The sequence below is a fragment of the Phoxinus phoxinus genome (assembly GCF_949152265.1).
Source record: "Phoxinus phoxinus genome assembly, chromosome: 3".
Lineage (NCBI taxonomy): Eukaryota > Metazoa > Chordata > Actinopteri > Cypriniformes > Leuciscidae > Phoxinus > Phoxinus phoxinus.
Window position 1 is genome coordinate 41,695,262 of NC_136878.1, and position 11,331 is coordinate 41,706,592.

Here is an 11,331-nt window from a genome sequence, read left to right on the forward strand (position 1 = left end):
ACAAAAAAGGCAGTGCTGTGCGCCTCGCGTTTTCAAACCTGAAAAACGCGTTTTGTGTGACCGGGGTAACGTCTACCTTTATTGTTGCCACGCCCCACGGTTCTCCACTCCTCCCTACCGGTGGAGGAAAAGTTCCTACTTCTGTATTGTGTATCTACCGGTAGCTACAGGCAGGTACAGGTTTAATGTAGGTACAGGAGGCCCTAACCGGAACAAGCTTCAAATTTATTTGATAACTCCACCAGAACGTCCTGCTCTATTTGTATTTTAATGATTTGATGCTTACTGAAGATGGGCACAAAATGAGGTGGGTTTGTTTGTTGTATTAATGTTGAAATAAATGTTTTAGGAATGGTATGCATCATGGAAACAAGCAAAGACACTTTGAAAATGTATTGTTAAACCTATGTTTTTTTCGACGAGCTCATGGTGTCGCCTAATTATGAATGCGTTTTGATTTTTTTTACATCCTGATTAAACAAGCTATGTGTGCTACATGTTTATATTTCGTCACAGGCTTTTTACTTTCGAATTTGAATCTGAATGTGGATTTATTTAAGAAATTGAATGGCAACATTATGTCAGAAAAATATATAATTTTGTCACACACACACACCTCTTCATGTTTACAGCAGTGGAAGTTTCAGTTTATTTTACAATAGCCTACGTGTACTTACAGGCAGCGCTTATACCTATAAGAAAGTAGGCTACTGGGTAATATAAGGTAACTACATGGGTTAAGGTTAGGTTCAGGGTTACCTAGTTATTACACACTATAATAAGTACATGTGTAACATGACTGTAAAATAAAGTGCTACTGACATTTCGGTAAGACAGTGTCGTTGTGACTTTCATGTGGTTAGTAATTATATAAATTATGCATAATTACATGCAACTAACCTTAACCAAACCCTATATGAAGTATATGTAGTTAACTATTATTATTACACTAACATGGACACCTTAAAATAAAGTAACCAAAATTTCTTTAGTGCTTTAGTGGTTCACACTGTGTGCACACTGACATGCTACAGAACTACTGTACATGACTCAATAGAATGTGTTTAAGTCATTTGTCTCAGCTTTTCTTCTTTTTTTCAGTCTTGAAGGTGTTTTAAAAACCAAACTGCTTCAGCAGGAGTGCCATTTTACTTGGTCTCTAAGAGAAGAAGACTTTGTTCTCTGTGATATTCTGAATCGTCTGGAGGAACAGATTCAGTTGGAGTTGGAATCTGACGAGGCGAGAGTAACACGATCTTACAGCAGCTTTGGATTTGTTCAGTATCTATATGGCAACCATCAGGAAGCACTCGCAAATCTGCAGAAATCTGTACAGCTCGCAAAGGAATACTACAAAGACAGTGATGAAGTTCTTATTGTTACCTATGGAGACCTTGCCTGGTTGCATTATCATATGAATGATTTTTCTACATGTCAAGAGTACTTGAGAGAGTTAGAGAGGATCCAGAGAAAATGTTCTGAAGGATTCACTCATACTGTTGAGGTACTCAGAGAAAAGGGTTGGGCTTTTCTTAAATTCTCTCGCAAATACTACAATGCTGCAAAGGAATGCTTTAGACAGGCCCTTGAAAACAACCCTGATGACAGTGATTTAAATACAGGCTATGCTATTGCCATGTACCGCACGACTAATGAGACCTCTGACCCTTCAGACTCGCCAACAATAAAACAGCTCGAAAGAGCTATAAAGCTTAATCCAGATGATGGTGTGCTATTAGTGTTGCTAGCCCTGAGAATGCTGCATAACAGAGATGATAGGAAGACGCTCAAAACTGCAGGGAAGAAGGTGATTGTGGCGCTGGGGATGTCCCATGAAAACCCACATGTCATAAGATATGCAGCAAAATTTTGCCGCCAATTAGGAGACATGGACGCTGTCATTTCTCTCCTGAAAGAAGCCCTGCAGGCTACCCCAAACTCAGCCTTTATACACCATCAGTTGGCTATGTGTTTCAAAAGCAAAAAAATATTGCTGGAAAAGAATTGGACAACAGAGTTGGATGTTAAAGAGCAATACCTGAAGGAGTGCATCTATCATCTGGACATGGCGATTACCCTAAAGCCCACTTTCGTTATTGCCATGGCAGATTTAGCTCTGCATTATGGACAACTTGGCACTGCCAGCTTAAAAGCTGAGAGACTTTTTGAAGAAGCATTTAAAATAGCTAATGAAAAGCAAGACCTACAGGCAGTTCATTCTTTTTATGGCCAACACCAGCTCTACACCAAAAGATCTGAACAACTGGCCATCTATCATTTCATGCAAGGTCTGAGGCTGCAGCCGAATTCAGAGCAAGGCAGGATGTGTGAGGAGAAACTGAAGAAGGTGATTGAACGTCGTATTAAAAGGATGAAAAACCCGAATGACAGCGAGGTGTGTGCTATACAAGGGTTAATTCATGAAGTGAAGAATGAAAAACTCAAGGCTGAAGAGTTTTATAAGAGAGCCCTAACAAGTGGGCTTGATTTCGGTAAATATTTTAAATGCATATATGCTTTTTGTATACTAAGGGGTTGGATTACATTAAATACACTGGTGTGTTAAAATGTTCAAACGTACTAGAATGTACACATCTCATATATATCAAGCTTTACACAAAATGAAGGTATATGACTTTAAATATCTAGTTGTCAATATTTCAGATGATCTTGGAGTTAATTTGTAGGCTATAGTTTAAATTTAATAATTCAGTTTAAAAAAAAGTTTAAATCATTTTAATAATGTATTAATGGATTTAGTAAAAACTATAGTTGACATCTTGAAGATCTATGTTAAAATTATTATGATACATAAACTAGACTATTGTTTAAGAATGTTGTCAAGTGTTTTATAAATGTTTTAATTATCTTAAACCAACATTTTCACATTTCTTAAAGAAATGTGTAGGAGTTTTCCCAATTTTGGCTACCATGATCACATTTTTCCTGTTTTAAAGTGTTTGATTAGTTGATGGGTTTCTGAATGAATGGCTTCTAAACTGAGATCTTCAGATAACACGCTCAAAGCGTTATATATTATTGAGAAAAAATGGTTTAACCAAGAATTGTTGAATGTCCTGACTCCTGGCACATCACAGCATTTTGCTATTTATATCAGGACTTTGACCTGGTGATTCAACAATATAGAAACTCTTCTGTTACATCCATTTTTGACCAAAGATCTGAATTGTTTTTTCAGTAGGCCTATTTATTATTGCTATATCGATTTATTCAAGATAATTAAACATGATGGGACTGTAAAATATATTGTCTAATAAGACTGACCTAAGACTGAAGATTACATATGAGTAATTAATGCAAAAATCAAAAGAAGTGTTTTCAAAGTAATAGAACGTCACTGTTTTTGGAAAGTTTTTTGAAAATTAATTTATGCATTTACATTGACATTGTCATGTTTTATGATACCATTTGTAGTTATTAGTTACTGGTCATATTCCCGATGTGGATTTAAGAGATTCATTTTCCTAAATAAAAGCAAGTTAAATTAGCCAACTAGTCATGTCATGTAACTTGTCATGTTTACAAATGTTTGTTTTTCTTAGGTCAAAGCTGTCTTCTAACAGAGACGAGGATTTGGCTCATGAGATTCAGTGAAACAGAAAGATCTGTTCTAAACCAGATTTTTGATGGAGGAAGTTATGATGAAGTTGGCAGTGGTAGGCTTAAGAGTTTCAAAGGTTCAATGAACAAGAAGATTGTGCACTTGGTTGATATTGATATTTGCAATGCCAAGAGGATTCTTAGATGGGAAAATCTGACTCCTGGACCTCATGCCATCCTGCTTACATTTTCTCTGCATGATGGCCAATTCACAGACCAGACCAAAGAGATTCTTGAAAATTTAGAGTTTCTTGGAGAGAAATTTTGGAATCACGTCATTGTATTATTTATAGAGGGAGACTGTAGTATAAACACATATACTGGATCTCAAAGAAGTGTATTGGATTGGCTTCGTGAAAAATGTGGATACAAAACCTACATCTGTGGCTCTGAACCAGAAATTACAGAAAGGAGAGAGCTTTCAGAGAAGATACAGAGGATGATCTGGGGAAATAATTCAATGCATCTGGTATTACCAGAAATTTCAGATGGAGATTCTCAGTCCCCTTCAGACATTTTGAGGGTAAGTCACTGATTCATTTCTTTTAAGATGATATCTTTTTCAAATGCAAATGTGCTTTTATAATTATTTATAATTTACAATACAATTACAATGCACTTAAGCACTTTTTATTTTTCACAGAAGCTAGATGTAAGAGATAATAAATTCACTCCCGAGGTCATCTGTCAGGAGGGGCAAAGTAAATACAGGTATATCTGTACTATCCGCAAACAGGTGAAGTAAGCTTATTTAGTGTATCTGTTTGCATTCATATTTGATATTTTCTTTGAAATAGGTTGCAGAGCAGCCATGCAGGCTGGTTCCATTGTGAGTTTACAAAGCTTGGTTTTAACATGAAGGGGGAAGGGGAGGTGCTGTACAACACTGTTCTTCAGGACAGCGACTGTCCAGTCCCTGCCAACCATTACCAAGCAGGACCCCTGTATGATATCAAATGTGTTCAGGGTGAGCTGTCTCAACTCAGTCTACCTCACTGTGAGACCTCCATTGGTGAGTTGGCAATCTTATACTGAATGTAATCTGTGAATAATGCAAAGTGCAAAAAAAAACTTTACAAATATAACACTAACTTGCGTATATATTTAAATTTACTACGGTAAATGTAAAAGACGAAGCAAAAAATGTGAAATGTTTTCTTTAATTATTTCAGAGGATGCCCACCACTTCATGTCCGCTATACATTACTCTAATCAGATTGTTGACATTCTGAAACCTCAGAATATCACAAGCACACATGTTACAGTGAGCATCCCAGGAACATCAAAGTTTTTACTTTTGAAAAAAAAATCTACGTCTGAGATATGTGGCCAAGTGATACTGTTCTACATGAAGAAAGTACATAGGCTGCATGTGTTTCTAAAACCACGCAATGTGGACCCCAGAGAAGTATGTTTTTGTGTTAATGTGTTCATTTTTCACCTTATTTTGGCTTACTTTATAAACAAATTACATTTTCTCTTTTGTCTTTTCAGGTGAAGAAACTTGATGAAGATTATACACTAATCCGGTCAGCTTGTGAATGCAAGCTCACATATAACTGTGAATACAGCATGTCCTGTGATCCTGTTGAGGAACATGAACTTTCAGAGAGGCCAGTATCAACGATACATCCGTCGGTCAGTATGATTTAGAATAAGAATAAGGCATGGTGACCATGACAATGATTTCATTAACTGATGTGAGATTTCTCAAAGCTTTTTTTCTCTTTTACATTTTCTAATGAATCAAGGGGGAATCATGTATCAAATAGTTTATATACAACCCCATTTCCAGAAAATTTGGAAGATTTTATAAAATGCAGTAAAATCAAGAATCTGTGATTTGTCAATTCTCTTGAACCTTGTTCAAAGAAAATATTTCCAATGTTTTCACTGACCAACTTTATTGTGTTTTGTAAATATAAACACATTTTTGGAAATGTAAATACAATGATACATACATACACACTCCAAAAAGGACAGAGGCAAAATAAAAGTTAAGAGATTAGAATATCCAAGTTAAACTGTTTTAAAACATTTTGATATAATGATTTGAAATATTCGTATAATGATTGAGTAAAAAAGGAGCATCTCAGTCTTTGCAAGTAAAGATGGGTTATGGCTCTCACCACTTTGTGCCAAATTTCATGAGAAAATTGTCAAACAATTAAAAAATCACGTTTGATATGAGATACGCATGATATGATGAACAGATTGAATTTAGGCTTTTATTCACATATAAACATTCATCAACGCACACATCAGTTGTGGTAAACGGAAGCTCAAGTATGTTCGCCTGACGTGCAAGAACCAATGAGGTTTGTTCTCGAGCGTCAAGCAGGTTCGGTTGAGCTTCTGTTTATGTTCGCTGATCAATGTTTAAATGTGAATAAAAACCTAAATTCAATCTGTATATGTGGCTTTATATTTATTATTATAACTACACTGTTGTTGTTATTACACTGTCTGTACCCTCAATATCCTCAAACGCTTGATAATTTCAGCAGCAATATTATGGACCTGTTAAATATCACTATAGTAGTAATGTCTGTATTATGTAACATATTTTGCCTTAATCAAAAATGTTCATTAACTGGAACATTGAGTGATAATATTTCAAAGTGATTTCCATAATTTTTGATAGAAAAATAATATTGTATTACTTATTGTATACCTACTTCAGAAACATTCCAGTAATCCCAGTCAATAGGTATTAGAAGTGAAAATGGGAGATAATTACATTTTAAAGCATCCGTGTGAAAACAAACCTGGAAAGAGACGTGAGGATTTGGGGAGAAAAACAAGAGATTCTTAGTGCATTCCAGTTAATTAATCATGGTATATATCGTAAATTAAATTGGGAAAACAGACCACAAATTTTGTATTTTTTCATACTGTTACAGCGGTATACAAAGGAAAAAAGAAAACAATCAGGCAGAATAGAAATGCAGTGTCTGAAAATGCAGTGTCTGAAGCTCTTGCCATAGATATTCTTGTCAAGTCACATTAAAAGACCAAGCATTATGTTATTCTCTTGACGTCTGAAAATAGAACACGAAGGACTGACGGATAAGAATTATTTGTTGCTCAACCTTATGATTTGAAATGATTTATTTCAGTCTTTTCGAGTGGAACTTCCCCAAACCAGAAGTGCCTCCCATAATCTAACACAGTAGGCTTCTTAAAAGGTGGAGTCCTCTCACTCTTTGCTCTGTGTTAGGTCACCAACCTGCCATTTCATGCTTTCCACTGACATGCATATCTACCTGCACTCATCAATGCTGTGCTGAATAATATCACCATTTTTCAAAATTGCGGATTCAATTCTAATACTCTGATTCTCCATAACACACAACAACTGAAGCAGCAAACTTTTGGAAACAAAAAATGTATGTAATTTTTTTTAATAAAACAGGGCTTATTAGAAGGATATGAGTTTAGTTGTCTTAGAAAGTTGTATTTAATAATGATGTGAATGATAATGTATTAATATTAATAATGTTATTAGATATGTAGTTATTTATTGGTTTTATTTATGTATTTATTTTTATATTTAAAGAGTAGTGAGTAAAGTGATCCACAATCCAATCCAATCCAATCCAATCCACTTTATTTGTATAGCACAATTTAAACAAACAACAAGGTTACCAAAGTGCTTTACAGAGATACAAATATAAAGCAAACATCATAAACACAAATAATATCAACAATGACAGCGACAACGAAGACCACAGCACCTCTCATGGTGAATCAAAGGCCAGAGAATAAATATATGTTTTTAAACGAGATTTAAAAGTGTGAAGGGTGGGCGCAATTTTAATGTGCGGGGGTAAATCATTCCACAATTTGGGAGTAACTGCTGAAAACGAGCGGTTGCCTCTGGTCTTTAGCCTGGTCCTGGGCACATTCAGCCGCAGCTGATCACCAGACCTCAGCGACCTTGACGGAGTGTAAATGTGCAGGAGCTCTGAAATGTACTGAGGTGCCAACCCATTTAGCAACTTAAAAACAAACATTAAAATCTTAAAATGTATTCTAAAATATACAGGGAGCCAGTGGAGCGAAGGTAATCCATATCAGAAGGTGGCGGTAATGCACAAAAGTTGTTTGCCAACCGCCATTAAAAGAAAACATGAAGAAGAAAAAGAAGAAGAAGGTTTGAGAAGCACTGCTGTTAATGATGGACCCTACAGTATTTGCCACACTTACTGATTCTTTATTATTAGGCCTACTATTTTGCATATTTTTTCACAGTAATGTGTTTCATATAATAATTATCTCAGTTCTGCTCACTCCTTTACTTTTCCGTCACTTTCCAGTTCAGTTCAGTGTAGTGTAGAAATTGATATCTATACACAGGTTATATTGGTGTAAAACTAATTTAAAGCCTTTAACCAAATGACTTTATATCAAAAAGGTATCTCTGAGAAATGACCACCTGCTCCTTTAAAATCTAATTTTCAATCTGACAAATGTTTTTTTTTAAGTTAAGACTGTCTATGTATTGTAGGAAACTTTTCCTTCTTCTAAAGCAAAGACCAGGAGACGTTGGAATCACGTTCAAGCAGAAGTTATTCTTTATTGAGCGCGTCTGCAGGTTGTACAAAAACAGTCTGATGATCTAAACCGTATATACCTGGTATCTTTATAGACATTTTAGGAGGAGGAGACTTCTGGAGGTGGAGACAAATTCAAACAAATCATACGAAAGCAGGGAGGAGTTGATTCTATCCAGCAAAAACCAGTTTGGCAGACTATCTAGATTGCTCAAGAGAAACAGAGCCAATCAGCATTCACTCTATTGTATTGCTAATCCAATCATCCTGACTTGATTGCTCAAACCTTAACATTATCATAGAGACAAAGGCACCGCTGTATCTTGAGTTTAATGGTCAGGAAGTGCATAAAGACAAAAGCTAATGTCAGACACCTGAATTGCTTGACTTAATCTTCATCTATGCCTCAAATGCTAAAATCAGTATTCTTCACCGTGATGTTTATATTATGTAAGGAAGCATATCTGAAATAGATTCTTAAAATTTGTTATTCTTCAGTATTGTATGTCATTTTAAAACAAATGAATTAGCAGTAACAAACAGTTTTTCAACATTGAGTCTTGTTACAGTGCATTTTAATATTTAAACTAATTTGACCTCTCTTTCCTTTGTAAGTGTATGGAATTTTATTGCACTGAGCAGTGGAAAACTTTCTTTCCAACATTCGATATAAAGTTACCAAATGGCGTGATGAATGTGGGATTATGCCTGAAAAAGAAAAAACATAAGAAAGGAAAGTTTAAAGTTAAATGGAGTCTTGAAATACCACTGGCAGGTAAATAAAACCCTTTACTGTTTGTGTGCTACTGGAAATGTAGAAAGGTTTTGGAAGTAAATAACTGACGGTAATTTCCATCAAAGCCATTGGATGCTCTTTATGTTTAATATACATGCTAGACTGCAGAAATATGAGCACTGCACACTGTAAAATCTGCATAAATTGTTTAATGATTTTACTCATCGTTTAAATCAAGGGATTTATATTTACAGTAATCTCTAAAGAGTTGAAATTAAGACATTACCAACTTTTTATCTTACAGACTATACAGCAGAAAACAGCGGACCGACATCAACCAATGAGCGTAAGAACATACATTTAACACAAATGTTTTATTTACATTTGCTTTATTAGCCCCACTTGTAAGAGCGAGTCATTCATTCGAAACCTAATATTGTTTTCATTCGTTTTTTTTAACATGTTTCATTTTCACACAAGCTCAAGTTTCAAAACAAAAGGCCACTGTGACATGTAATGACAAAATATGAATTTACTTTTAATTTAGACATTTTAACCAGCAAGTTATGTGAGAAAAATGTCTCTTTTTGCATTTAAATATGCAGAATAAAATACTGTAAGTGTACTGTCTAATGTAACATTACATTACCTCATTAACATGCTCTAATATCACTGAAAACATGACATTGCTATTGTTTTCTGTCAATTTGTAAATAGAGTGCTAAAACTGAAGTCAACGATACTTCAAGAATTGTGTAAAGCTATTGTATACAGTAATCCCAGTTGTTGTATACTTCTGTACTGTAAAAGTAGAGAGAATCTTGCATAATTACTAGTATTCTTGCCTAAATAATCTTATGGTTTAATTTTGTGTGTTACTGGAATTGACGAAGGGTTTAGGAAGTAGAAAACTGACAGTAATTTCCGTCAAAGCCATTGGATTCTCTTTATATTTATATTAATATAAATGATAAAAATCTGCACGAATTCTTTAACAATTTTGCTGATATAAATCAAGGGATTTATATTTACAGTTAATCTCTAAAGAGTTGAAATTGAAGACATTACCAACTTTTTATCTTACAGCAGAAAACAGCGGACTGAACCTGTCAACTGATGAGTGTAAGCACATAAATTTAACAAAATCTTATAGCCATTTTATTTACATTTGCATCAGCTGTTTTTGAATCACAGCGGAATAAAATATTAACTTTATTCTATCCCACAATCATTTGAATATACTATTAATGATTGACTGTTGATTCTACAGGTGTTTCCTTTCTGAAAAGCAATAAAAATACCCTCATCCAAAGGGTGAGCAATGTTGAAGTTATTATAGATGACCTTGTTGGCATCATTGGAGGCGAACTGTTAAGTAAAATCAAGGCAATGTCAACATCTCAAAGTAAAATGAGGAGAATCTTTGAGATCATAGAAAAACAAGGTATTAAGTCACAACTTAAATTTTTCAACTCGCTTTGTGAAGTCGAAAAGGCTCTTATAGAAGACATAAAAGAGAGACCAGGAAGCAACTAAGACAACAAATACACGTGAGAAGAACAACAGACTGTAAATGTAGTAATTTATGTTCAAACTCCTGCTATTTGTCAAAAAATAATAATAATATTGTCATTGATCAGTGAACCTGACAGTCTTTTAATATTTTGGGGTGTAATGCTACTGCTTTAAAGGGATATTTCACCCAAAAATAGAAATTATATCATCATTTACTCATCCTCATGTTGTTCTAAACCTGTATGAGATTCTTTGTTTTGCTGAACGCAAAAGAAGTTATTTTGCAGGATGCTGGTAACCAAACTTGCGGGGTACCATTGATTTCAATAGTATGGAAAAAATATGGAAGTCAATGGTGCCCCACAACTATTTGGTTATCAACATTCTTCAAAATATCATCCTTTGTGTTCAGCAGAAAAAAAGAAATTTATAGTCACTTTATTGTGTAATGTAGATTGTGATGATGGGTTTGTCCAGTACAATCACATGTCACCTGTAAATAATTGCAAGTTATGAGTAATTAATTCAGAAGTGAAATTGAGAAATCAAATTTTGCTTCAATATAAAAAGGTGCTGGTGATTTTTTTTTTTTAAATGTTGTATAACTCATGTATATCAAGTTTGAAGTAACGATGTGTAAACTGCTGAGAATGTGTTTTTATAAGCAATTTTGTTCAGATATTTTTGCATTAACATTTGTAATTGAAACAAACACAACTGATCTACCTGTTATTTTGTGGGACATTGTGAAATGTGGTCTATTCATTAGGCTAAATCATTTTAATAGGCTAAATATAAAAAGAAGTTATTCAATGTTAATTCATAAAGGCAGATGTCCAACTGTACTGAGGGTCCTCAAACCAATAAATGATGTTATATATTTTTTTTTTAGATAAATGTTTT

The 11,331-nt window shown here is 34.4% G+C and overlaps 1 protein-coding gene across 2 annotated transcripts; it reads left to right on the forward strand.

The window, feature by feature from the left end:
• Positions 1-140: 140 nt before the first annotated feature.
• On the forward strand, positions 141-11,317 carry LOC306995582 (uncharacterized protein). 2 transcript variants are annotated; one of them, XM_079607333.1, is made up of 11 exons: positions 141-307; positions 1,102-2,492; positions 3,564-4,144; positions 4,265-4,332; positions 4,419-4,633; positions 4,794-5,029; positions 5,116-5,259; positions 8,793-8,952; positions 9,218-9,259; positions 10,000-10,035; positions 10,184-11,317. In XM_079607333.1, exons 1-11 carry the CDS (start codon positions 279-281, stop codon positions 10,447-10,449), a joined length of 3,168 nt encoding a protein of 1,055 aa, XP_079463459.1. In that variant the 5' UTR covers positions 141-278; the 3' UTR covers positions 10,450-11,317. The 2 variants fall into 2 exon arrangements, with proteins under 2 accessions (XP_079463459.1, XP_079463460.1); XM_079607334.1 differs by lacking the exon at positions 8,793-8,952 and having other exon boundaries at positions 151-307.
• Positions 11,318-11,331: the final 14 nt, after the last annotated feature.

Bases quoted from the DNA above. Each gene is read 5' to 3' on its own strand.
- LOC306995582 (XM_079607333.1), top strand. From the start codon at position 279: ATGCTTACTGAAGATGGGCACAAAATGAG. The intron at 4,145-4,264 runs GTAAGTCACTGA...TATTTTTCACAG, and splicing joins CCCCTTCAGACATTTTGAGG to AAGCTAGATGTAAGAGATAA. The intron at 4,333-4,418 runs GTATATCTGTAC...TCTTTGAAATAG, and splicing joins GAGGGGCAAAGTAAATACAG to GTTGCAGAGCAGCCATGCAG.